Below are 27,810 nucleotides of genomic sequence, written 5' to 3' on the forward strand. Positions count from 1 at the left end.
GCTCGGATCCGCGCCCTCCTGCAAACCAGTGTCATCTGCTTCCGCTAGCCCCTCGCCACGCTGGGAAACGCTTTCTCTGCATTTGGTTATTTCCACGAATCTTCCCAGCAGGAAGAATCATTAATACACAATGAGAGCAAGCAGGTGCTTTTCTAAATGAAACGTCAGGTGGTTTAGGGTGGAAGCATGGTTACAGCTCTGCCTTCACGTTTCTGCGGTGTATGGATGGGGCAGAATGAGAAGAATTTTGGTTTTAGACAGGGGAAGTCCCTGGACTGGCAGAAGGCTTCACCTGATAATCTGATGAACACTACTCCCGGCAATATTTAGCCCTGGGGGACAGACTCGTGGAGAACAGATAAAAGCCAGAGATCAGACTAGAGCTGCCAGCCTGTTCATCTAACTAACTTACGGCAGAAGGGTATGTAAATTCTGAAGATCACGGCAAATAACTGCTGTGAAACCCCGGAGTACGAATTACTGCATAACGACACATCTTGGAGAGCGCGATGCCTTCAGCCTCCCGGCTGACGGGACATCAGGCAGGCCATGGAGACGCACGGCAACGTGTCCTGTCACAGCTCCTCACTTGGCTCCGCTGGAACTCGGAGCGTGCGGGAGTGGCAGCCGTCAGGCTAGTGCGTGTAAGCACTTAAAACATCTACATGGCGGAAGGTGGTAAAGTTTTTTCTGTTTGGTTTTAAGGATTCAGAATTAGCAATATGGGATACGGGACTATCGGCCGTTTCTGTCGCCTCTTCCAACCTCCTACCTCCTCCACAACATGGATGGGGCAAAAGTGATCGAACATTCCTGTCCAGGGTAAGGGAGAATATGCCAGAAGAAATTAAGAATTTAGCTCAAATTCTCTCCCCCCAAATACCTGTCATACAAATTCCTCTTGGGAGGAAGCATTTCATGAACTACAGTTAAAAACCCCCACGTGTTTGCCAAGTACTGGCTGGAATAAGGAAGCAGGCTGGCCCAAATCAGAACCGACGCAAAACAACCCAGCCACTACGAATCCCTGCACTCTTCAGGGCACGGCTGTTCTGAAATATTAACTTCTCTGGAGCACTGCAGGACCCCAGCCCGTTCCGGGGCTGTGCAGAGACACGGGGCAGGTTTAGCTCTGCCGACTGAAGCGATTTAACCTCACTAAGGGTGAAAAACAGCCTGGCAGGGTAGGAGATGAAGCAAAGGTGAAGCGAATCCATCTACAAACTCTGCTGAGTAAGGGGAAGCAAAGTCTGTATCTTCTGCCCTTTCAAACAGTGTTTCCCAGGCAGGGCAGGCAGGATTATAAACTCTGACTGAATGCTCCAAAATCTCTTCCCTGTGTTGTGTAGCGTTTGGCACAAAAGCTTGGCTTGGAATAATCGTTAGCCCTGGAGGAAAAACCTCCTGAACGAGACACGTCATAGCTCATACATACCCCAGACACAACGAGCTCCCCGCCGAGGTTTTGAACTTCAGCCTTCACTTTGCTGCAGATGTTGAGCTGGTGGCAATAGAGTGCGATGCGCTGCAGGTAGGCGAGGAGGTCCTGCTTGCATGCAGAGTCAGGGCACTGGGAAAACAAAGGTCAAGTTTGTACTTTGCAGTCACGAAAACCTGAACAAAAAAACATTTAGGGAGAAAAACTAGACGATTCCGTTCTGTAAGAGTGAACTGGCTCCAGAGATCGTTCCCCTGATCCTGCTGAGCTTTGGCTTCCAGAAGACAACTGAGCGGTACGTGGGCATCACTAAATACGCATGAAAGAACCAGAAGCAATAAACATGGGGGATCAGAACATGGGGCAGCTGCTGGACAAAATCGCTTGGGCTCCTTTCAGCTGCGTGGCTGCCCTTGAGCTTCCTGCGAGGAGGACGAAGAGGAGGAGGAGGAGGAGGGCTACCTAACCTTTCCAGAGCAGGTTCGTTAACTAGCGGTACGTGGGCATCACTAAATACGCATGAAAGAACCAGAAGCAATAAACATGGGGGATCAGAACATGGGGCAGCTGCTGGACAAAATCGCTTGGGCTCCTTTCAGCTGCGTGGCTGCCCTTGAGCTTCCTGCGAGGAGGACGAAGAGGAGGAGGAGGAGGAGGGCTACCTAACCTTTCCAGAGCAGGTTCGTTAACTATAAATGGTCCTTCCTGTACAGGACACAGCCACCATGATTTGCCATCCAAGATCTCACGTTGCAGCCAGCAGATGTTACCAACTCCAGCCTCAATTCTCAATCTTAAGTATTTTAACTTACGAAATTATAAACCCAGCAGTTACTCAATTATATCCAGCAAAGCAGACATTTTCTGACTTCTGCTCCCATTTCTGAGCACTGTGGAAACTAGATTCCTCGCCAGGCATGAAATAAAATTTTTAAAGTGCTCGCTGAAGCACTCATCCGTAAGATAAAAGTAACTTTTTCAGCCTTGCAACCAAAAGCCTGCGTAGGTACCGGGCACTGCAGTTGCAGTTCCGAAAGCTGTTTTCTCAGGCAGGAGCGAAGGGCCAGCCCTGGCTTTGCAGAGCGGAGCAGTGAGATGATTAACGAGCCAGCCTCACGCTGGATTTCAAAACAAGAGGAGCCCTGCTGAGGGGCAGCCACAGTCCAAAACGGGATCTGCAAGCGTAAGACAAAAAGGCTACGGGAAGCCTTTCACCACCCGCACCAGTCCTGCAGGACCCGTAAAACCGGCAGTGGGCGCGGGGTCAGCATGGCCCTCCCAAGAGAAAGGGGCCCTCGCAGAGCCGCTGGCACACCCCGGCCGCAGCAAGACCACGTTTGCACCGTGCCCAGCACGTCGCTGCTTAAACCCTGACCTGAACCCCTGAGCGAGCCCCACGAGTTGTCCTGCGCTGGGAGCTCTGCAGAGGCCACTTTGTGCATCATCCTCTTGTCTTCCCACCCAGCACTCACGGCTCTCCTGGACAGAACCAGCACCGGACTCGCCATGATTCTTAAATTTCTCTGCTCGAAGGCAGGCAGCGTTGTACCCAGCATTATCTCACCTTGAGCACGGCACCAGCGGGTCAGGAATTGCACTGGCACTAACGAGGGGCAGGGCTGGGCACAGTGGGCAAGAGCTCTTCCCCGCTCACAGCGAAACCCACTGACCCAGCACCCCGATCCTGTACAAGGGACACGGTATGATTGGAAGAACAATCTTAAATGTGCCACCAATTTACCACTTAATGACCAGCTTTTCTGCTTAGGGGCCACAGAGCCTCTCCTCTCCTTTCAGAGCAAGGTAAAAATCCCCTCTTGGGTGTGAGCAGCGGGGCCTGAGCCCCAGCTCTCAGGGCAGAGCCGCCCTCCTTAGCTACAAGACAGAACCAGGAACCAAAGCTTCGCTGTACACAAAAGGAGACCACACCAGAACAGACCCATCGTGTTGCACTAACAGGGGGTCACAGTCACACAAAGCAGCATTTGCTTCCCACAGCTGTGGGAACAGATATATCTAAATAAAATATCTAAATAAAGAAAAAGAAATTAACGGTGACTGACACACACACACGCGCTACGACGGGATTTTTGGCCAGCTGGGATGAGGCCACGAGGTGCTGTAACACGGGCTGTGGAGATCTGGGTGGCTTTAGGAGCATCTGACCCGGCACGACCATAAATGAGCAGAGATCACCTTCTGAGTCCCAAGGAAGGTAACGAAACGCCCAAAGGATCTGCAACTCTTAGGGAACTTCCATCAGTGAAGTGAAAACCACAAATAACAAAGTGGCAAAGCTTGCAGATTAATTTTTTAAGCTAATCAATATTAGTCAGCAGTACAAGATGTTTTAGAGAAAGTCCACAAATAGAATCGGCCAAAGAGCTAATGAAAAGCTGAAATTACCATTTTGGAAAATGCTCTCCATCTCCCAAACAGCTCAGCTAACAAAGGCAGCGAGCAGCACAGCGGCAGATTGAATTGAATGTTGACAAATGCACAATGTGGCACGTCAGGAAGGATCGCTAAACAATCCGAGGTACTTTATGGGTTGTGAGTTTATGGAAACCATTTGAGGCAAGATGCTCTCAAGGGAAGAGGCTGCCGCACGTTTACCGACGGCTGAAGAAGGCAGCAAAACATTAGTGGGGGAAGCAGCAGACTAGGAAATAATTATTTGGTTGTATATATCACTGTAATGCGAGTTGGAAAACTGCATCCTATACTGTGTGTGCTATTTCCACGAGCAGAATTGAGAACTCAGATGATATTTAAACAGATGTAACACGATAAAAAAGAACATCATCAGAAGGCACCGCGGATGCCTGGACGAGCCCTGTCCTTTCCCACGCAGGAACACTCCGGGAAGGATGAAAAACCCAAAAGGTAACAACTTCAGCACCGATTAAGAAAGATTACATTATCATATTAACCTACAACAGTCATAAACACAAAAATCCCCCTCTGCAAAGCAAGCTGGGGAGGATTCCCACAGCACGGAGCTGCACTGCAGACAGGGCCAGACGTGTGCTGGGGTCACCCCCATCCTCCCAAACCCCAAACCAGCTGCTCCAAGTCAATCCCGGGACCCCTCCCGGACACAGCAAACACACATTTGCTTCCTACCGCCCCAGCTGAGCCTGCAGAGAAGCAGAATCACCTTTTTCTCCCTTTGGCAAGGAAGAGGGGCAGGAAAAGACAGAAGAGCTCTCCCGCGGTGTTTTCCGACTAAGACAAGTGCAGAAGCCCCGTCCTCACGTGTCTGGGAGACTTTTCTTCCTCCCACCGCCTCTCCGGTTTGGGGCACAAACACTGTCGTGAGATAATTCACAAGAGAACTCCCCCGCCAGCCCTCCCAGCCGCTGGGCTCAGCCCCGTTTGGTGAGAGCGGCCGAGAGCAGAGGGAGCGGTGACCATGGCAGGAGGGGCACAGGGCGACTCCTTTCAACATAAGGATCGGATACTGATGTAACCTCCCAGCGCTACCAAAGAAAGCAAGCAACAGAATTTTTCTTCTGCTTCATAAGTATTTCAACGCTGGAAAAAAATTAACACAGAGAATCACCGTCTCGCCACAAATCATTTTTGTTTGTGTTGTGCTCGTAGCTGCTTCCTATTCCCCCGTTCCAAACAAGCAGCCCGCTGCCCTGAGTGAAAGATGGAACACCGCTGGGAAAATCTGCCGGCTGCGGCTAGACGCTTCTTGAGAGACGTGAAATACCTTGGATAATAGCTTTTATGGTTTCAAAGGAAATGTGCTGTAAAACTGCCTGAAGCAGGAGTTAGGAGTTCCCGACACGCTAACACGAGGGGTCATGATTCACCCGGCGTCACCCAGCGAACGGGACATAAAACTCATCCGATTGTTAAAAGGCTGCGCTCGGCACAGGAAGGCATTAGCGCTCTGCTGAAGCGGTGGCATTGTACGTCCTCTGTAACTGTCACATAGTTCCACATTAACAAGTTCCCAAAGAGTATGGAAGCATATCTAATGAAAAATGCAAGCCAAAAGTATTACTATGGTATGGAGTCAGGGAAAAAAAAAGCTATGTTCTTGTCAAAATGACTAACTGTACAGTCCTGCTCCTATTTATCTTCAAACATGTGCTTAATCTTTTACATTTTTAAGGGCCTTATTTCTACTAAAAGGAGTCATTTAGTCTTCTGGATTTTGACATGGCTCGGTGCAGAAAACCGCACACCAAGTTTGCACACAACGTGAATTTAAAACAAAAGCATTGTAAACCTCCAGCTCGAGTTCCCCTGAGATCTGTAACACAAACTGCTCCTTGCTTCATTTACCTGCAGCAGCAGCACACCTGGTTCTTCCAGAAACACGGCTGTCAAAATGCTAGAGCAAGGAGACCTGTTTTAGAAAGCACACCATCTGCCCCCTGAACACTCCTCACTGCATCATTAATAAATCAGGGTGAAGACAATGACCTCTGGATGCAACACATAAAGAGAGATCTGCATTACAAAGATTTCCTTCCAAAGGGACACGGTCTCATTTAAAACCTTGCCTTGGGTTTAAAGGAAGGAGGGCTGGAAAGCAAGCGCCAGCTGTACAAAGTTGAGTGCATGAGCTCAGACTGAACACACCTGCATTTCAGGGCCTCCCTTGGAAAGGCAGAACATTACTAATGCCGATGTTCCTCTGCACTTTGGGTGTGGACCGAGACCAAAGGCACTTTTGCCTGGCCCAACCCAGTTTCTGAAGTGGCTCAGGACAGGCAGGTGCATTGTGCAAAACGCCCGAGCTGCCCGTACTCCTTCGGTCCTATAAAACCTCTCTGGAAACACTTCTGTGCCTGTAGCACAACCACCTGCTGTCCTGGTTTCGGCTGGGATAAGGTCATTTTATTTTCTTCTTAGCGAGCCAGCACAGTGCTGTGGTTTGGATTCAGTATGAGATGAATGCTGGTAATACACTGATGTTTCTAGTTGTTGCTACAGAACCCAGGACTTCCCAGCTTCCCACGTTTTGCCAGTGTGCAGGAGCACAAGAAGCCTGGGGCGAGCATGGCCCGAACTAGCCAAAGGGCTATTCCACACCACAGGACGTCATGCCCAGCGTATGAACTGGGGGGAGCTGGCTGGGGCACAGGGAATCACACAGGGCCATCAGTCAGCAAGCGACTGCGTTGTGCATCGCTTGTCTTTTCTGGGTTCTATTTCTTTCTCTCTCTTTGCTATATTCCTTTCATTACAATTACTATATTTTAATATAATTGTTTATTTCATCGTATTTTATTTGTTATTAATCTGCTCATCTCTCAACCCACAAGCTTTCCTCCTTTTCGGTTCTTGTCCCCATCCCACCGGGAGGGGGAAGGTGTGAGCGAGCGGCCATGTGGGGGTCCCTTGCTGGCTGGGGTTAAACCGTGACGGGTGCGGGATGGCGCGGGGCCGCTCTGCAAATACTCGCACCCCTACATGCCTTGCCCAAAGTCTTCGTCGGCTCCGACCGCACAAGAGAAGACCAGAGTTTTGACAATCTCACCATTGAGGCTAAGAGGTGTTTGAAAATGGTTGGAATTAAAAACTGTCTCAAAAACAATATTGAAGGTTGTGCAACAGGCAACGTGCGATAATTACGGCGCTGCCTCCGCAGTCTCGTCACTGCTGTTGAAAGCGCTGGGCATATTCTGAGCATGACAGAAGCGACACAAATTCAGTTTCGTTCCTGTTCGGTTACAGAAACCGGCCCAGATACTATGTGACATGAAGCACTGTGGGCATATTGTTACCTTAAAATGGTTGGTGCTTGATGTAAGCCCAGGAGCTGCCGGGGTTACCGCTGGCACATTTAGCTGCTCAAGGGCGGCAGGAGGGCAGCTAGAAAGCGAAGGCTAGAACTTCCCAGTAGCAGATTGGGAAAAGCAGTTAAAACCCTGCAAAACCTCAAAACTAAAGACATTTTCCTCTGTTCTTCATGCCCTCGGTACTAACAGATCTCCTATCGCACATTTGTGCTGGAGGCTTATGAAAATGAATTGTGACTTACATGGTCAGCAATAGTCCGTCCCAGCTTGTCCATCCTTGACCCAGCCTCTGCGATCTTCTTGGCTGCACTAATCACATCCGACGTATTTTTCAGTGGACCTTTACCTCTGCAAAACAGAACAGAGTCTACCTCCTAGCACCAGAAAAGCCAAAGAGGGAACTACAAATCGCTCTTCTCGTTCCGTTCCAGACAGTCCTGGAAGTGCTTCCTCTCCCAAACGAGGCTGCACAGAGACAGGCAGGTGGAACCATCACAGCACCTTCGCTATCAAGACAGTTTGCCCCTTGCAGCCCCTCCCCACATTTAGATTAAATCTAGGAGTAAAAACATCTCCCATTTTATTGTTTTAAGCAAGCCGGTGATGATAAGAGATAACATTTTAGAAGACAGATTTGCAATTTTCATGGAATGCAACACCAAGTTTAAAAAATAGTGCGGCATAAAATCTGGTAAATTAATTTCAAAAGGCATCAAAAAAACCTCTCTCTCTCTTGCAAATAACTGTACCAGGAACCATTTCTGCAGTACAGCAATATTGAGAAGCCCATAGAATTTAATGTTGTGAAGAACTGAGCAAATATATATATATTCCCTGGGACAAGAATCACCCTTAAGAAAGAAAGAAGGAAAGACAGGCAGTAACTGCTGGGTATCTATAGATCAATTCCAACAGCTATTACCACCCAGTCACTGCACAGTAATGCATCTCCTGAGTTCATACACAGGCTTTAACAGGGTAACATTTAAAGGAAATTATAAGAATTAAGACTCTTAAGAGTACTTGCAAAATATTTCACTGAAAGATCAGCATGCCAGCCAGTTCTGAGAGAAGATGGTGTGTGTGCAAATTAAAAACACTCACCTGGTGAAGTCTGTCATTTCCATCATAATCATACACATTTGTTTTGCCAGAACAATTATATCATTACCGCTGTCATCCCATTTTGATACTTCAGCATCCAGTTTACTCTTTTCTTCCTGGAAGCTTGCGACTTGCTCAGCAATCTTAGCTTTTTGCTCCTGAGGGAGCCGAGCCATGATAGCCTGAAAGAGAGAGTTTTCTCACGTTGCCTTATGCCGCCGCTTGCAGAAGGCTTTCTGGAACATTTCACTAATAACCAATTTCAGTCATGCAGATGGGGGATAGAACTTTAGTAGCAGTCCTCCGTCTAGGGCCTTTACAGAACCATCTCCTTCCCTTCTGAAGCAAAGTTCACGCTTTTTCTTAAAAAAGAATGCCCAGAAAGACAAGCTGACGCCTGAAATATGGGCATTTGCACGTAAGACTCCAAACAAGTTTGCCAGATACTACCATCCCTCAAAGAAAAACTGGATGAAGTGGAAGAACTTGCCTATTCTACAAAATTTAAGAGTTTTACAAGGAAGTTCGACTTGGGTATCTTTCAGTGTTGCAACATGCAGAAGAAAAACTACGTGTCTCTTTCCCGCAAAAAAGCTAGATGTATTACTTTGAAGCATTCATACTGAGGAAAGAGTAAGTGAAAATAAAGAGTATGTGCTTACTCCTGAATAAAATCTATTAGTTTAGGTTTACAGCCTGTATGAAACTCAATGCTGCTGCCTTTAAATAAATACTATAAGCATTCATGCTTCCAGGAGCAGGTGAAAAGGAATCTTCAATATAAAAAAGCCTCTGGCAGCAGCAGCGCTAAAAGGTAAATCAGAAATGTCTGCCTTTAAATAAAAAGAGAGAGAGGGATACAGGAAGAGAGAGCATTTGTACAAGGAGGGAGAGCATAAAAACTGCTCTCAGTTAGTATAATTCCAAAGCTAAGGTGGCAGAAGTTTGATAAATAAGGACCTGGCTACCTCTTGCCTGGCTAGAAGAGCCTTCAGGAAAAAATCTGCCGTGGCACTTTCCCAACAGTGTAAATTGTTATCGATCCAGAAAGGAACACATCAAATAAAAACAATAGGTAAGGCCTGGTTTTCCTTCAATGTACTGATTTTAAGTTTTCACCTGTTAATGATTATACATTGCCCAGCAATGCTTTCATTTTTAACAGTTGTGGGAAATGCAGCTGGTTTTGCGCTCCTCTCAACATTGTCTTGACAAATCCTCAGTGGCCAAACGCACACTAACGTGTGTCTGGGATGACATTTTGCAAAAACTTCCTGCCCACAAACCTAGTATTTGCCTGGTGAAGATAACAGTCAGTTCAAGGGAACGATTTGCCCCGTATCTCCTCTCACCTGCCTAAATGGCAGCGCCTGCAACGTCTGCAATGTCAAAGTCTAAAGTAGATCCATGGTATTAAAAGGATTTTGATCCCTCAGAACATCCAAAATAAAACACCGATGTTCCTCACATCCATCAGACCGACACATGCTGCATTTCACTTAACCTCCTTTTCAGAAGAAAACTGGAAACAAAGAATGCCAGTTTTCTGATCTGACCTTTTCACCACCACCCCAAAAAACTTTTAACCTGGATTTTCAAAGCAAGTTGAAATGTTTCTGGAAGGCGGGTCACAGTTTTATAGCACTCAGCTTTCTTCCTTACCCTCGCACTTGGCCCAGCAACGAGCTGATCATCTTCAGTCTGAATGCTTGTTCTGCTTCGGGCATCAAAATCCTCGGTCTCAAAGTCAGAATCATCCAACTCTTCTGGAGTCTGAGGAAAGAGTAATTTGGTCAGAGTCAAACATCAGATTTCATGGCTCTGAAAATCAACAAGAATGTCATTTTTCAAGCAGAGAGAATGAAAACCAGCAAAAGTAAAAATTATTCAATGTTTTCGACAAAAAGGTAAATACAGGGACTGCATCCAGCCTGTGAGCACGTGTGATTATATCTGCTTGACTGCTCATGTTAAACGCCACAGGGATACCCAGAATTACATACCAGGAACTAAACAGCTGAGATTTGCCAGGACACTAATGCACTCAGGATTTGAAACACAGAAAACAAATTTTTGCAAAACGAACAGTGTTTTTGCAACTTGGTTAAATGGAAAAGCTTCACTTAAGATTCTGAAGCTAAAATTACCCACAGCTTTAAGGCCTGGTTCAAAACCACAGACGTCGTCTTTAGCACAATTATGAATCAAAGCATCGACTAAATTAACAACAGATAAAATACATCAACATTTATTCTTATCCCCCAGGAAAAGCTGAAAATTTTTAGCTAGTAAGGGCCAGCTTTTATGCTGTAGGCTAAACACATCTGACCTAGTTCCTGCTTGCCTAGGATTTATTTTTGCTACTGCCAGTCTAGAGCTGGCAAACTTTTAGAAAGCTTATCAAGTTTAAACGGCGTGTTTGTCAAAATACTGCATCTTTGCCTAAAGTGGCACTTTGTGACAATTTTGCAGAGCTGGATCAACAATGAACTTCACCAATCAACACAATCAATTGCGGTTAACAGATAAGATGCAAATAAAGTCCCTGTTCTTCAGATTTCTTTCCTATGACTTGAGTTTTACAAACTTATTTCCCAATGCAGACATCTTGCGATACATTGACAAGAAAGATGGATATGCTCAACAGCTGCCAACACCCAAAGGTGAGTACGGTGACAATCAAGACACAGGGTATTTCAGCTGCCACCTCTTCTCCACGCCTTGAAGAACAGAGGGTATCCACAAAATCAGTATAAGGATATATCCTAAGAAGTAGCTCAGTGTATCAGGTTGGGTTTTTTTGAAAAAGAAAACAGTTCTGCTGCATCTTTAGAAACTCTTTATGAGTCTGAAGTCCCCTTCTCTGCCCATCCACCTCAAAGCCCACACTACCCGGGGTATACAAAGTGTAACTCTGCCTTGCAACCTGCCACCAAGGGCAGAATCTCACTCTTTATGAGTCTGAAGTCCCCTTCTCTGCCCATCCACCTCAAAGCCCACACTACCCGGGGTATACAAAGTGTAACTCTGCCTTGCAACCTGCCACCAAGGGCAGAATCTCTTCTGGGGGTGATGAGGGGCTGCCTGTGACTTGACTTCACTAACCTACAGATACAGTAAAATTTGAGTTTTGAGTGACCAAGTGCCACTGGATAAAGTTTCAGGCAAAAAAAATTGTTTGCCCCAGCCGAGCTTAGCAGCAAGCAGCTTTCTCATCCTGAACAGTCCCACCTCACAGCCCTTTGGACAACAAACACTAACGTTTTAACTGTTTTAGAGGTCACTGCTGTGTCCCCAGTGAGCTGCCGTTAGCTACTGGCAGATGCAGTAAAGCCGCGGAACCTGACATCAGAGCCGCAGCACAAGGGGAAACGTCAGGATTCCTGGCATCGCCCGCTCGGCTAATTCCTGACAACGTGGTGTTGGAGTCATGCCTTCCCGTCCTGAATAACAAGAACTTTAGCAGGGGATGAATCAAATTAGTTTGTCTGCATAGCAGGAAAGCACTGAAATCTTCTTCTAACACTGGCTGTCTCTAAATCCCCGAGTTTTAAGTTTGAAAAAAGCAACGTGGAAAGCGCATATGTGGTTGTCAGCTTTTCTTCTGATTTTCCATCTGATTCTTCGCTTTAAGCAGCAAGCATGGAAGACATTGCAATGGTTACAATAATCACATGTATTCTGGTGGTGTACATCCTTATTTTACTTATTACCAAAATGCATCTGCCATGGTTACCGTTCTGAAAGATGAAGATGGTTTCTCTGCAAGGCATTTGTGGTTGAATCAGAGAAAAACAAGGAAAAAAAGAAAAAAAATGGAATAAAACCCCTACACCTGCTTTTGCTCTGTCTCGCTCCTGCCTGTTTTTACCATGCTAAGACAGAATAAAGATGCCCATAGCTCAGCCTCAACCAGAACTGGCTTCTCTGAATCCCTTCGATCAACTGCAGGAGCCCTTCTGCATCTTCCCGACACGTCTCCTGCCAGCCCAACGCTGCCTGACCTACCCAAAATTAGGACTTCCAGGTCACACTCACTGCTCCTGAAACACGCAGGCACAGAAGAGACAAAGCCTCTATGAGCTGGTCCCTGTTTACCAAGGTTAGCCAATTAACAAATTACACGCTCTAAGAACCACAGCCTGAACTCATCGAAACCTGTTTTTGACTAACTAGCATTAAGTCTCAAAATACACTTAATAAAGAGCCATCGGGTTTTACTCCTGAGCTCTCAAGCCATCAGAAAGCATCTATAGTTATGAATCCACTCGCTGTTGTTAAATCAAAGGTCACTGATTTTACAACATTAACAAGCAAGGCATTAACGTGATATTACAAAAGATGCGTGAAGGGTATTTAGCATCACAAATCTGGCTATCATTGATGCTCAGATCTGCTTAATGAGTTTGAATCAAAACGTACTTCTGAAGTACTCCACAGAGCGATTAGCAGTTTTTAAGACTCAGAACGTTAATAGGAGCTAAACGAAAATCTTACGCTGTCTGCTTCCAATAAAACTGATGCCTGTCAGTTCAGTAAAGGTGAATGAAAGTGAGCGGAAAAACCAGAAAGCTGTTTAAGTTGTGCTCACCCGGATCATCAGCACAGCTTTCCTGATATCTCGTATTCCGTCGTACACCAGTCGTGAAGCGTCAATAAATTCGTTTTCATCCACTGGCTGAGCAGGGTCTGAACTCAGTGCTTCCACGGCAGCTTCTACTTGCTCGGTGAAGCGCGGCATAACTGAATTAAGAGCACGAAATAAGTCAGTCCCCAACCCCGGTGCCACTTTCTGCTACGCACTCCTGTAAAAGAGGTGCGTGCGCCTCGTTGTTAACTATGGCTGGCAGCTGTGCAGCAGCTCTATTTAAAGTCAAACCATTTGTTAAAGAAGGACGCCAAGGCTGTAGCTCAAGTCTTAGTTCACTTCAGTTCCTGTTTGCTCTGCTGCTATTTGGTTTTTCCCCCTTAGACAGTGAGAAGTCTATCATACCCTTCTAGTGGACACGGCAAAAAAAAACAGGGAAGCCGTGACAAACTATGGGATAAAATAATAAGCATCTGTTTAATGTTCCCCGCAGATGTACATCTTTTTGGGGGAGGAAAAAAATAATATTACTGCCACGAAGTGCAAGTTTAACAAAGGCACTGGAAGAGGGCAGGTTGTACTTCAGTGACTCACTGCACCCCAGGAAGAACATCACAGAACCATTTCCAGTCTGTTCATTTCTTTCAGTGTCACCCTTGATTCTTCATCAAAGTAATTAAAGCAAAACAACAATTAACAGTTGGCACAGCCCTCACTGAAGCAACCAGAATTATTATTCCCTTACCCTATATGGATGTTAGCAGGTAGTTCATGGGAAACACCCAGATTTATTGTTTAGGTGTGGGGGAACTACAACCAACAACATTTCTTTCGCAGTTACATTTTACAAAACTTACCCAAAATTACTACCCAAAATTTATTCTACTGGGCTCTCCTTTCTGGATCCTGAACACTTGTAGAGCCTGGAACACTACTGCGAGATGATCAGCATCATTTTCAGGCCCTGACTCACTGCCTGGGACTGGTTCCCCGTGTTGTAGCTTTGCACGGCTCAGGCGATGACAACAAGCACGTTCCGGGAGACCTCCTGCACTGCTGAGCTTTGAGCCAGTCCACGCAGCAACACCGCATTTCTCATTTTGTGCCAGCTCTGCAAATAACTCCCACTAATCCTCATTGCAGTATGTAAATGGAGTCTTCAACAGGTTGCACAGGTACATTAGCGCCCGGTTGCCTGTGCACTGGTAAGCAACATGCATTGAGGGACCTTGGGAGGAACCACCCCTTACCTGTGTTGGACAGTAACTTGGTCGCTTCCAACACCTTCTCTGTGTAGACTCCGGGTTCGTAGTTATCCATTTCAGAAGTGACAACGTGAATGACTCGAGCAGCACGTCCTCGAATTGCACCAGCTGTGCGGTCTAAACCGTCAACATCTTTTTCTTGGAGAGCGATGACGCATTTGTTTACATCTTCTAAAATATGATTCTCTGGTGGTAAAAGAAGGAGGTTTTAGATGGTAAAATCTTCTTTTCTGTTGCAGTCATCAGCACTGCAACTCCTCAGCTTGTGACCTGCTCCATAAAACTTCCAGCAACTTCTAGAAAACCTTCCACAACTTCTCAGTTGGTGACCTGCTCTATAAAACCCCCAGCAAGGTGCTGCGAAGTATTAATTTTTAAGCTTACTACAGCCAGCAAACAGCTGCCCTTCCAAACTAGGCATCAAAACAACCGTCAGTCCATCTGCCTACCGGCATCCACACTTCTTACCCCCGTTTGTACTCGATTGTAGCAACAGAAGAGGCAAGTTCAGCCAAATTCTCTCCTGACGTGTTTCTTCCCATATTCCTCCCCTGACTGCCAGTGCCCTTATTCCAAAATACTTGCAAGCCACTCCCTTGGCATTCCACGTGCTGGGGACGATGAGGCACCCTCCCCAGCGCCACACCTCATCCACTCAGCGCTCTAACAGACCAGGCCACTTGTTGCACGTTTCCAGCTTCCTACGGAGTGTTCTCCTACAACCACACACGTACCACCAGAGAATATTAAACTGTAAGTCCTTCGAACGGAGGTGATTTATGCAGAAAGTGTTCCAGCAACAGAGTGCTCATTGCCTTTTAAGAAAAAAAAAAACACCAAAGCCAAGACCTCTTGTTTGTAATTTGTTTTTAGAACGCACTTTCTTTTTCACACAGAGGTTTTTTCCCCCCATTTATCAAGTCACAGAAGCCCAAAATGAGTAAAAAAAAAATTATTTCTGAAGACCCCTAAAGAGCTTGGGATCCTCATTTGGAGAAACCCACCCCAAAGGTCTTACAAACTCTGCTAGAGACCTCTGTAATTTATCAGTACCAGTGCTTTTGTATTGCCAACCAACATCAGCATTTGGGCTGCTTGGTAAGAAACCAACCTGGAAACATTTCTGCTCTGTCACTTATTTAAAGCAGTTTCCAGCGTTACTTACCATTGACTTAATCATGCTACGCTGCCAATCCTTGCCACTGAAGAATTTATCCCCTCCACGCAGAGCAAAAGAGCCATTTTGCAAGAGTTTGTGGAGATGAGAAGCGCATAGACTTGACTGATAGAGGATTTGTTTAAAATGGCTGAAAGGATTGCTGCTGGAAGTGTTATGCTTAATTTACATAAAATTAACAGAGCCAGGTGCAATATTGCGAGACTTCTGTAAGCAACCTGGACAAAAAATACCCTTGTGAAATACCTCTGAAGTAACTCAGCCTGAACAAGTTCAGCTGAGGGCAGAATGTGGCCCTGAGAGAGAGAAGTGCAGGTTCATTAGCGATTTGACAAGTCAGTGAGCAGGCAGCCAAGGTACAGGAGCTGCAGCAAGGAGCACGCTGATTTTCGGTATTTAAATCAAGAGACAGACACCCCTGCAAGTTGCAGGAGTAAAAAGAAAAAAGAATCGGCGCCAGGCCAAAACACAGACTGTTTATTGCTTGGATTCCTTAACGAATAAATTAATCCACAGACCAGGCAAAAGCCTCTATGGATTATAGGACCTTTAATCAAAGGCACGGTCAAAGTGAAGATGAATATTTAAATGCCTGCTGATCACTTAATGTCTTTTGCAGACGCGAAGTGGCCGGACAGACACTTCTAGGCAAAGACAACCCCCGCCATGGTCAGCGCATCCACTCCAATTACACTCTCCAGCTGGACGACAAGAAGTGAGATGTGACACTGCTCTGTGCACATGCACACAGGCACACCGCTCACTACCTGTCCTACAGGCACCTGGGCCCTCAGTGTCGGGCACAGAATGCCACCTGCTGAGGTCAGGCTGGCAGAGGCTAAGAAATGCTGATGCACAGATCCACCACCAGCGCCTTCGGGGCCGTGGTAACACCGTCCTGCATCAACGCAAACAGCCTTCCTGTTGCTGAGCAGGAGAAAACAATCTCACAGCAACAAAATACAACATGGAACGTAACATGGGCAACGGCAAAAGGATCTCGTCCCACTGAAATAACAGTGTGGAAAAAAGTGTGGTTTGGCATCGAGGTAAGAGGGTAAGAGGAAAGACATTTTTCCAGTAAAAATGATTTTAGAGGAAATGAGGAAATACATAAGAGTGTGAAAAGGGAACAGAATCAAAAGTCCCCCACGACTGTCAGTCCTCAATCTACCCCCACCAAACACCTCCCGCCTCCACCCGCCTCCCCGCTGCAGGGATTAAGAAATCTTTTCCCAAACACCCCAAGCAGCCTGCGAGGGAGTATGGAGGCTCCAAACCTAAGAGCGACAGTCGGGAGATAAAGCCACAGAGCACACCCCTCCTCTGCTGCGCTGCCGTGTCCCCTGCGGAAGGTCGCAGAACAATTCCCATGCTGGATCCTCTCTCGACAAGGGGCACTGGAGGAACCGGGTCAAGCCGCAGTGTCAGCAGACACGGTTATGAACAAACACTCGAGTGTCCATACACTTGTAGCACTGGTTGGGAACGAGGGAGGGCAATCACCGGGCCCAGGCAACGTTCAGCTGGAGGCTCTTAAGACGAAATAGCTCCGCGGTGACGGGCAGTCTCTGGCGTAAACCTCACCTCTGTCAGCGGCAGAGGAACAGAAGGCGGCGAATGGAATGATTTTTTCAGAGGGTTTCAAAGGAGATCCAGGTAATTTCAGGAACATTGGATTTGACAATTACACAGCGCTATCAGCATCTGCTCTGAGGAACAGAGAGAGTGGGCACACAAGCGCGCTCAGAGAGCTCGGGGAAGGCACTGACAAGAGGGCTGAGAAGTACAGAAGGTACGGAAGATCTTTGAAATGAGGGATAATGAAATGGGCAAAGACTCTGCAGTCAAGGAACAGAGGGCTGACTAAGGGTAGGACAGAAGTCTGTACATTTACTAACAGCATAAAGAAAGGGAGTAGGGGGAGAAAAAACCTCATCTTCTATTATAACTAGGGGCATCAAAGGAAGCAATGTGGGGATGCTGCAAAAACGAGGGGCTTCTTCACACAGAGCACAGTTAAGCTGTGAATTCTGCCCAGGGTGAGAGAGATGCCAGTGGTTTATAATGGTTGAATGAGCGACTAACACAAGCTTAAATGAGAAAAATCTGTCAAGGACTGTCCAGTAGACAGCAGCTCTGATGCTGGAGCTCCCCGAGCTGCAAATTGCTCACGGCTGGGAGCGTACAGGAAAGATTTTCAGGCTACAAGACTCCTCTGCTATTAATCCCCTGAGCCCTGACAATTAGCCACCGCCAGACCGTCGTCCTAACTCCACAGGGCCCTTCTCATGCTAAGCCCTTCAACAGAATGTTGTAACTTGCAAGCTCATCTGCAACACTATGCAGTTAAGTATCTTTCCTCTACAATATTCTGCTCTTACCTAAACCCAAGACCTCTTTGATCAAGCTTTTACTTGTTAAAATATTGATAATTGATACAATTCCCTAGCACAAGCTGAACAATGAAGCATATGCTTCGTGATGGACAGCACGACACATGGTAGGAATGTGGTTTGGTTTTTTTTACACACACACACACATATATATATAGGCTCACAAGAACTCTTTTAAATTCTGCTTACATCCCAGCTAGTAACTGATACAAACTGACACAAACATCCTAATAACCCCAAACGGAATCTGGTATAAATCATACCTGTCACGATTTTATCTGAAGAGCTGTTTAGTCTTTCAGCAGATGAATTGGAGCTGTGGCATTTATATGGAAAACATTTATCAAAGTTCAAGCAAATAATACTTAAACCAATATTTATCGCTTCAATATTTTTCTAACATCTCTTTGATACCACAGCGCACACAAATAACCTGAGCAGCTGAGGCAGTCTCAAATGACACGAGTTCTGTGGCATCATTTTGGGCAGCAAGCACGTGCTCGAGGTGAACCCTCTCCTGAGCCAACTTGCTGCCGCCCCCAGAAAGAAGCATTCCCTACTGCCAAGCCTTCGAAACTCTTCAGAGCAGCTCAGCAGTGGGACAACACTGTACCGTGTCCCCCAAAAAGCCGGCGACCTGTCTCCTTGAATGTCCGACACGAGGACGCAGACCGCTTGGATCCAGCAGCTTGAGCCGCTTTGAGCCACGCCTGTAGGCGCGACACAGGACGGCAGCTTCGCGCAGACCGCGTTTTCACAGACTGACAGCTTCTTCTCTTTGAAAATGTTCTGTACACTTGTGGGCAAACTCCAAGCGGAGCCGTGAACTTCAGCACACAATTCTCTCTAAATATATTTCCCCAGAAATAGGCTCCTCGCAGCTGTGCAATTTCAACTACTGCCGCAACAACGAGCACGCAGACAGATACAAAGAACTAGGACATTCAATTGCCTAAAAAGTTTATGCTAACTCACTGCAAGGAAAATTTTTATTCAGAGCCCAGGGAACCGCAATCAACATGTATGATAATACAGGGGACTCATCACAGAAATGCTGCTTGGGGTTCTCGAAAAAAAAAGATGGCCTTTTAATTTAGCACCTCCATTTTTCATCTACACTTTCTAGCTCTGTTTGCCTGGCCCTTCTGACCCATGACATCTTCCTGTGAAATCTCTTTGCAACTGGGGTTTTTACATCACTCGAGATGCCCAAGCCTGTTTTCCTGCATGGGGAAAATCGGACCCTATTTGATGCGATAATCTACAGACACAACTCACGCAGTTACACCCCCACGCCCTCTGAACAGAGCAGAATTAAAGGATGTGGAAACAAAAAAGCCCCCCTTATTTCTAGGTCACAGCAGCTAAGAGCAGGTCTTTACCAATGATGCTGATCAAATAGGTTATTGTGGCAAGCACTTTGCCAAATGGAATTATTAATCTATTATAATGATCTTTTAAAACAACTTTACTAAAGATAACATGGTTTAAAATGCTCACAGAACATTTTCTATATGAACAGTTTTATTTTAAATAACTTGCATGACCACGGCTTGATGTTCATTTCTGTTTACAGAAGAAAAGTCTAAGGTGAACTGAACGACTGTCTTTTTTGCTAGGTCAGAACTTGAACATAAACATATTCTATTTCCCCCGGTGTTACTGATGAGGTTTGTCTACAGTAGCTAAACAGCAGTCCGTCGGCTGTTCAGCTAGCATTTCAAAACCTTGAGACATAAAGTGTCTTTCGCTATGTTGAAGCTGATCTGTCTACTGACATATAAACATATACATTTATGGAGGCACACACTGTAAGTGCAATGACAGGTTTCTGGAGTACCTGCTGGACTAAACTACCACTGTTTTCACGCTCTAAAAATACCTCGTCTCCTCGTGCCAAGATCTCCTGCTCTATTTTCACACCTCGCTTCTCTGAAGATGATGCTTGCCAGGTAAAGTGTACCAACACCATCCCTTCAAAAAACCCGAGAAGACCGCAGAGCACGTGTAGAAACCACCCGTTCCCAGGAATAAGCTTGGCCAGAGAATGATTATTTCTGAGATGGAACCCCTGATTACCTGACACAGCCAGAAAGTCATCAATGGAAGTGATGTCATCGACAGCATCTGTCAGCACGCGCACTTGCTTCTCCCACTGCTCTTTGAAGAGATCCATGTTTTCTTGAGCCAGCTTGCTTTGGGGTTTAGCAGCCAGAGCCAGTGCAGCATTAATGACCTGTAAAACACCTCAGGATTTTTAAAACGTATCCTTTGTGAAACAATTAGTTTCCATATGCTTGTCCAATGAACTCAGCAGCAAACAAAGCAAGTTTAATAAGCTTTCAGGAACCTTGATGTTTAAACACAGAAGTGTTTCATTCTGTTGCTCTCATGTCCAACTCATACCTGCGTCTACCACATTTCTTACGGTTAGTTATTAGGAGCAAAAAACACTTGGCAAGTATTCACAAGAGCTAGCTTCACCTTTTTTAACAGCTCATGTTAAAAAGGTATTGCTTTCTGAGTGCAGGTTGTGTAGTTTAGTATTTTAGACAGAGTGACATTTATTACCCTGGAGGCTGCATTTCCTAAGCTACTTGCCAGAACCTGAGGAAAAAAGGTCAAGAAAGGATTAATCTTACACAGTCAGCAGTGGAAGCAATATGCAAATACAAAATTAAAGGTAATTTTTTTGTATTTATCTTCTTTTCCTTAAAGCTTTACACTGTTCCTCACCAGTAATTGTTTTAATACCTTAAGATTCCTGTTATGGCTGTGGAGGAGCCAGATAAGCCAGGGAACGGGAGGGAAGGACATTATTTGATGCTCCTCCTGAACACCCTCCCTACTAATTTTCTTCGAAACCCAAGACTGTAATTTACTTCTGACCCTTGTTTTTCTAAGCTACACATGCTGCTGGGTAATGAAGTTTATGCAACGCCAACTAACCGGTCAGTTAAATGACTAAAAAAGCCTCCAAAAGACCTCCAAAGTCTGCTCCTGTTCCTGCTCTAGCAGAATGACCTGGAAACACAGCAGGCATGACAAACCGTCCTCAGCCTGACTGACACGACAATCTCAACCTTGTTTTCAAGCACCTGAGACTTAGAGCTAATTAACTTACAAGTTCAACGTATAATTTTTCTTCTCTACTTTAGGACTGCATTAATTTTGTGATTCCGTAATTTCACAAGGTTGCCAAACAAAACACGCAAGCGCCAGATGTTCCTGGTTTTCCAAAACCTACTTTCTCTACCTGCTTCATTTCAAAGTGTCACAAAGCGTTTAATAAAAATATATAACTCACTAAACATGGAAATGATGCTGATGTCAAACATCACGATGGCACTGAATGAATCAGGCAGGAGAAGGAGGCTGATTCACTCAAGGGAACCTAGAAATTAGCAGTCACTGAGGAAAATCAACAGAGAAGCTCTACTGCTCTCCACACCACCATCCTTCCTCTGCATATGGAAGCTGCAAATCTGAATCACAAATCAAAATGAGCTCGATAGGTTTGATAACACAGACAAACGTGAGAAACAATCTGATATGAGGGACAACCTGTTCAGGCGACCGGCGGGATGAAACACGCCTTTGAACCCCAGCAGTAACAACAGTGTCTCCATCCTTCACGAAGGACATGGCGTCCCTCTGCTGCTTCTCCTCCCTCAGACCAGCTACCGAAGTCACACCTTCTGCGGAGGCAACTGCAGCACCCAGGCACCCCCTGCAGAGAGAGCCCTGCTGCCAGCCACGCTCCACGCCGCTCTGCCACCCTCACTTACACTGCTCAGGTTCTCAGGTCCTGAAAGTCCTAAAAAAACCTTGCAACACCTAAGAAAATGATGTTAAATGATGTTAAAATCAAACAGAAATACAGGTTTTAAGTCTAGCCACCACCACTGCTTGTCCCAGCCTGATTGATGTAATAGATTATCCACCTATCAGTCAAAACCTAGATATCCAGAGTTTTACAAAGATGAAGCCAAATAACGAGTATCCTGGAAACTAAAAGGGTAAACTAGACAGTTCTCCAGAAATCTGCTCTCAGTTTTTATCCTGCTAGCAACTGTAACTAATGAGACAGAGAAGATGATGATATCAAGGGTCAGGACATTTTTCTCCTGTGTTCTTCTAGCTGCCTTGGCTAATATCAGATACGAAAACATCCCTTAAGCACTGGGACAGGTCAGCATTAACGCTGAAGGAACATATGGCCCGTGTACCTGGGTGCTGTATGTCTGGACAGCAGCATCTGTCTGAACAATTAATCTTTGTCAACAGCACATGTCCAACCCCAGATGCCCACGTTAAGCATCTCTTCACATGTAATAGAAGAGCTGTCATAGATAGAGGGCTCTGCAAGGGCTCAAGGAACTCAAACAGGGCATCCTCACCACATCCAAACACAGGAGGCACAAGCTGCACCATCGTCTGCCCAGTAGGCAGCTTGTCCAACTGAAAAAAGGAAATTATTTTCTATATCGCAACAGTAAAACGCACGGCTAAGGCAAACGTCTTTTAAAAAAATGGCCAAGTGAAACGAGCATGTAAGATCTCCCTTACAAGCAGACGTGCCTTGCATTTGGAAAGCAGCCAGTGGTACCGGAGATCAGGACAACCCCGTGGGGGAAATCGAAAGCTATCAAGTGTCACTGTGGAGATAAAGACAAAACTACAGCTTAGGAAACCCACACAGGTATGAGCGTGCTCAGGAAGAAATTCAGGACAGCAGATGCAGCTCAACAGTCCTTTTCTGTAGCACATACTCTATCTCCACGTGTAAAGTGGTCACAACGTTCAGTGTCAGCAGGGGCGATGAGCCCCTTCGCTCTACGTACAGCGGGTGGGTGACCCTGGGCACATCTCGCACCACTGCTCGAGGTCTTGTCCCCAGGATTTCTGACAAAACCCCACAAACTGTTCGAGTAAATACGCTCTTACATGGTGCCTGGGACCCAGCACAGAGCGACTGATTTATTTTCCAAGATGCCTGGACAGACACAGACAAAGGGCAGAGATGCTGCATCTTCAATAGTCTGTGTATGCAGAAGGACTAGGATTCCTTTATTATCTAAAAATGAACACTGGGGAGGGTGGGTGGAACACCGATTCAAGTACTATTGCTTCTTCAAGAAATATGAAACATTTGGCAATTGATTTAAAATATGAGTAAGCCTTACAGGAAGGAGATGCAGATACATATAAATAGTTCAAAAATTAGGAAGAAGATGTCCAGACTACCTGAAATGTAGTCACTTCCATGTAAAATATTTGGCAATTTCAGGGAAATAGTCTGTATTTCTGAGCTTTTCAAAATGCTGCCAGAGCACTGTGATCACAATGTCTCACTGAAGTCGCACAAAGAAAAGAATCAAACAGGAACATTTTGAGACTATCCAGAAGGAAATGAAGCATGGCAAGAAAACACACTATTTTTATCGGCGCTTTGTTTCATGCAGCAATTGTGATGTTCAAGTCAGACGGCCCAATGCTCCATAGCGCGGTTCCAGCAAGTTACTTGGAATCACTCTCCTCCACCTTGCAGCTTCCCCGGCAGCAGCCTGGGCTTGGCCGTGCACAGCCCGAGGTTGGGGGGCTTTGGGCTTCCAAAGGCTTGCAACTGGTGTCTCTGTACCTCACATCTTCTTCTCATGTCTTTCATGGGAAAATCTGCCTTTTTATTGTAATCTCTTTTATTTTCCTTATTGAAACTAAAGATGTCAGACTAAATTTATATATTTATACCTTTGCAGGACAGGGCTCTCCAAGCTTCTCTGAAGAGTCACTTCTGCCTGGGTGACAAGACTGCAGCTATTTTGCCCAGAAGCTTTCTTAAAAAGCACAAGTATTCCAGGACAGAAAACAAGTTCACCATAGGTGTACTTGTGGGTAAACTAAAGCCACTGGATCACCTAGAATTCATTTTTTTCAGGCTTATTTTAGGATGGCTTCCAGTCTTACCTGTATAACACCCCATGGGAAAGCCTGATGGAGGCTAGAGGAGAGCTCTCACACACGGTGGTGTTCCTACACAGCCCAGTTCTGAACACTGGCTGGCACGGCCAAAGGAAGAAACGCCGCTTGGGAAAAGGAAACTGTCACCTGTTTATTTTGCATTGCAAACCCCACCTGTTGCATCTTCATAGAGTCTCATGCACGCAGCATCTGTAAGCCGCATAATTCTCTCTTTCAATGGCTACAAGCACTTTTTGGTTTTTCTGCTTCATTCTGTTATGATTGGGAGTTTTTGCTCTTGACAGGAGACTGCTCTTTCTGCACCTGGTTTACCTTTGCCCTGTTTCCTGTAGCATTGGTTTTAGGATGCTACTGTGCTACACAAAGGAGTTCTTCAGTTTTAAAAGCTCTAAACTAAACACTTCTTCTCACTACACACCTTTATTTTTTTTTTAACAACCAAAATATCTACAGATCCTAAATAACGCACTTGTTTTTTGCTTTTAAATAAAGATATTGATTTACCAGCTTTCTTGTGGTATTTGGGTAACGAGTTGGAAAGTAACTCAATGGCCTTCAAATCCAGGACACTCTGCATTTGTAAAAAAAAGCAAAAAACACCGCAACTACCAAAACAAGCACCCATCTCAGGGGCAGAAAAAAAAGCTACACACAAAAAACAAGCCCCAGGTGGGATGTGAAAAGCAGTTTTAATCTGGAGTAAGTGAAAGGGAGCTCATCAGGCACACCATGGGCTCCAGGCTGCTTTGGGAAAGAGGTGAGAGCGAGCAAGGACAGCAGCAGCGATTGCAGCCTTGCCTCTTGGAGCAACCGCAGCACCAGGCTGTGGCAAAAGTCTGAACCTGCCAAAATGGGGAATTGCACCACACAGCCCCCCTCATTTTCTGTGTTTTATTGCTGCCTCACAGAGCGCTCCTCACACACGGTGGGTGGGCTCTAAGCTGGAAGCAAAATCACGGTTTTCAGATCACGGCTTTCCAAACACTCAACAACTGAATTCATGACCTGAACCACCAAAGGCGAGCTGCCACACCAGCTGAGCCCAGCCAGGACTCTCCCTTTGCCCAGGTGGATTTTAATGCCTGTATTTTTCTGAATTAAAGGCGGCATAACCTGCATACCAGCAGTTTGTAAGAAGCTGATCATAATTTAGTTTTACACATGCCAGATGCCAAAGTTACCTCCAGCATCCCCGTACGGTCCCCATGTGTTGCCTGATCTAGTTGAGAGGCGTCCCTGCCCGTGACAGGGAGGTTGGATTAAATGATCTCTACAGTCCCTTCCAGCCTAGGCCATTCTGTGATTCACCCTACTCCTGTCTCCTTCTCTGCTCCTAATTGCATTTTGCTCTGAGTGGAAAAACAAGGTTCATAAGCAGGACATTTAAGTCGCTTCCAGTTACATCCAAGCCCAGGTTTGCATCCACATGTCTATGTGTGCTCACCCTCTACGTACTTCAATACAGCAAAAAGCACTCTGCAGACTCCGATGAGCTGAAATGCCCGGAAGCAAAACATAGAGAAGATTGCTTTGCACTTGCACTAGCTGTAAAGGCAGCGACCAGCAAGTGTATGGAGGCTGATGCACCAAAAGAAGGAAAAGTTTGCTTTGATTCCCTGTACTTTGTTCCAACGTACAAAAGGTACTCTGAGCACTTTCTTCTCCCGCAAGTTGCAGGCACAGTGACTGCAGGCCTCTCTGCACGTACTTACTCTCGTTACAGTGCCGTAATGACCCACAGATAGTTACTGAAATAACATGACCTTGCCTGGTTTAGCACCTACTACTGTCAAGGTACTTACTATCTGCGTATCACATATAGATAACTATCAGCTTCCTATCAGCTTCCCCACACATGGAAAAAGCATTTTCACTTGTAGCTGAGGACTGCTATTACAGGTCCAGTCAACACAGAAGCTGCAAGAATTTTGCTGCCATTTGTTCTGGTGTTCTTTGTAGTTGCTTCATTTTGCATTTCATTAACTTCAAGTACTGAGGCTTTGGGGGTTTCAGGGATTCTGTTTCTTTCCTGGAAGCTGTTCTGCTACCGCGCTCCACAGACCAGACTGTGCCTGCGATGAAACCCAAGGGTCCTCCGGCTAACATAGGAGAAAGGGACTTGATTTTGTAGGAGTTCTCATTGCTTCTTCGCATGCATCAATAACTGCTCAACTTTCTAATACTGTTTTGTTGACGGCCACTGCTCTCCTGGGATTGCTCTTCTTCGCAGCAATGATGTATGATACAAAACTGCAACTCAGGTGATAAGATTTTAATATAATTACTTCTACTCAATGCCAATAAAATGCTTCAGCACCTGTAATTAAACAGTCTGGAGATAGATCCACTAGTTAGTACATTCAAAAAATCTGACAGCATTTCAAAGAAAAGAGAAAAGAGTGTAATTGTTCAATGTTAAGTCTTTATTACAAGAAAAATGAAGTTACCTCCTTCTCCAACACCCACCAGGGAACTGGCAGTAACCGGGGACTCAAGAAGAGAAAGTCTGCCGCTCACATTTGGGTTTGGTTGATTTAAGAAAGTGGACTGGAGGGGGTTTTTTGTTTCTCTAAGATGCTGCAACTTCTCAAGAAGAGTTTTCATGCTATCTGGAACCTCTACATGGGACTCCTTTGTCAATCCATGTCAGGAGGTGTGACCAGTGTATGTAACCACGTGCCTCATCAGAAGTCTTTAAAGAAGCAAACTGCTTTTCGAGCATTTCGAAATTGGAATGTAAGGATGTGGAACAGCAATTATTAAAACAAGATGCTAATAGGAGGAGAGCCAATTAATTTTTATTAAAAATGTAATTTAATCCAAGAATTATCTGGAGTCTGTTTAACGGGCAACACTCACTTGACTGTGCAGGGGACAGCGAGCTGCGCCAAACACGCCGTCTGTGCTGAGGGAGGCACAGAGGGAGCAGAGACGCTGCCTGGTGCCCTCCCAGCATTTGTGAGGAGGAAGAGCTATGCAGGCAGCAGAGGAGAAAGGCAACCGGCACCAGCTCAGAGCGAGCCCTGCCCTGCATACAGGAGAACAGGACCTGTGTGCCCACGCCAGGGAGGCGCAGGTCTGCCCCACTCCTGCAGCCCACCTCCCAGTCTCAAGGGCAAGGAGCTCCAGCTTTTGCTGGCAGAACCAAACACCCAGTCTAATGGGAATTCTAATCCATAATTATTTTCTAAAATTCTCATCTTGACTGCAATTTGGTTAGAAGTCTATAGATGAACTTCACAGAGGCTGTAAAGAATGAGAAAGTCAACATACAGCTGGTAAAAGGAGCTGCAAGTGACAGCAGACTGTCACATCAAAAGGCTGGAGCAGCACACTTCCCTTTCAGGAGCTGCACTGGGGCATTTTCACTGTTGCTTTCTAAACACCTACAGCTTGTATAATCAGAAACACTCCTATGGTTAAGCTCTCTTCTCAGACATCTTGAATGCAAAATGCTGTTACAGAACAGCTTTTTTTGCAGGCTCCTCAAGCAAGCACTTCTTGGAAACAGAACTCAGAAATCAGAGTTACAAGTGAGGATCCAGGTTTTCAAGTCAAGATAAACAAAACCTTTTGCTAATTTACCATTGGCAAGCTTTGTATTTACCAAGAAGGCAAAGAAAACTTCCTTCAGCTAGGCAAATGGAAGCATGGGCAACTCCTCCAAGCATTTCACAGCAGTACTTTTCCATTTCCATTAAAAAAGACATCTTAAACACTTTTTTTAAAAAACATTTAACTGTAGTGATGGAGGACTTTTATTCCTTCATCTTAACCCACCACAGACCCACCTGTTTCCCTCACCACCTAGCAAGGCATAAAGCTGCAGGAAAGTCCTGCAAGATGCTGGACAAAGTTGCTTCACTTTGATATACATCTTTTCAGCAATGCACACCCTCAAAAAAAAAATAATTCAGGCAGGCTTGTAAGTCAAGGCTTCACAGAGAAAACCACCAATGACTCGCTCTAACGCTGCCTTACTTCTGCCCTGTAAACCCAGGCCAACACAAGTCACACCTCTGGGCACTGCGGAGCACACACAGCTCTTCTAACAGTGCCTTCCGCACCATCGAAAGGGAGCTCTAAACATCACAT

The 27,810-nt window shown here is 45.7% G+C and overlaps 1 protein-coding gene across 3 annotated transcripts in view; it reads right to left on the minus strand.

The window, feature by feature from the left end:
• The window catches only part of CTNNA3 (catenin (cadherin-associated protein), alpha 3), a 100,812-nt gene that overhangs the window by 1,781 nt on the left and 71,221 nt on the right, over positions 1-27,810 (minus strand). For 2 of the 3 annotated variants that reach the window (XM_009878897.1, XM_009878896.1), the window contains 7 exons: positions 19,813-19,969; positions 14,146-14,346; positions 12,899-13,050; positions 9,970-10,080; positions 8,308-8,489; positions 7,446-7,551; positions 1,436-1,570 (listed from right to left, as the gene is read on the minus strand). In XM_009878897.1, coding sequence (XP_009877199.1) covers positions 1,436-1,570; positions 7,446-7,551; positions 8,308-8,489; positions 9,970-10,080; positions 12,899-13,050; positions 14,146-14,346; positions 19,813-19,969 — 1,044 coding nt within the window. The remainder of the gene's footprint in view (positions 1-1,435; positions 1,571-7,445; positions 7,552-8,307; positions 8,490-9,969; positions 10,081-12,898; positions 13,051-14,145; positions 14,347-19,812; positions 19,970-27,810) is intronic. The other variant, XM_009878898.1, reaches the window with a different exon arrangement.

Source organism: Apaloderma vittatum, unplaced genomic scaffold (assembly GCF_000703405.1).
Source record: "Apaloderma vittatum isolate BGI_N311 unplaced genomic scaffold, ASM70340v1 scaffold11401, whole genome shotgun sequence".
NCBI classification, from domain to species: Eukaryota; Metazoa; Chordata; class Aves; order Trogoniformes; family Trogonidae; genus Apaloderma; species Apaloderma vittatum.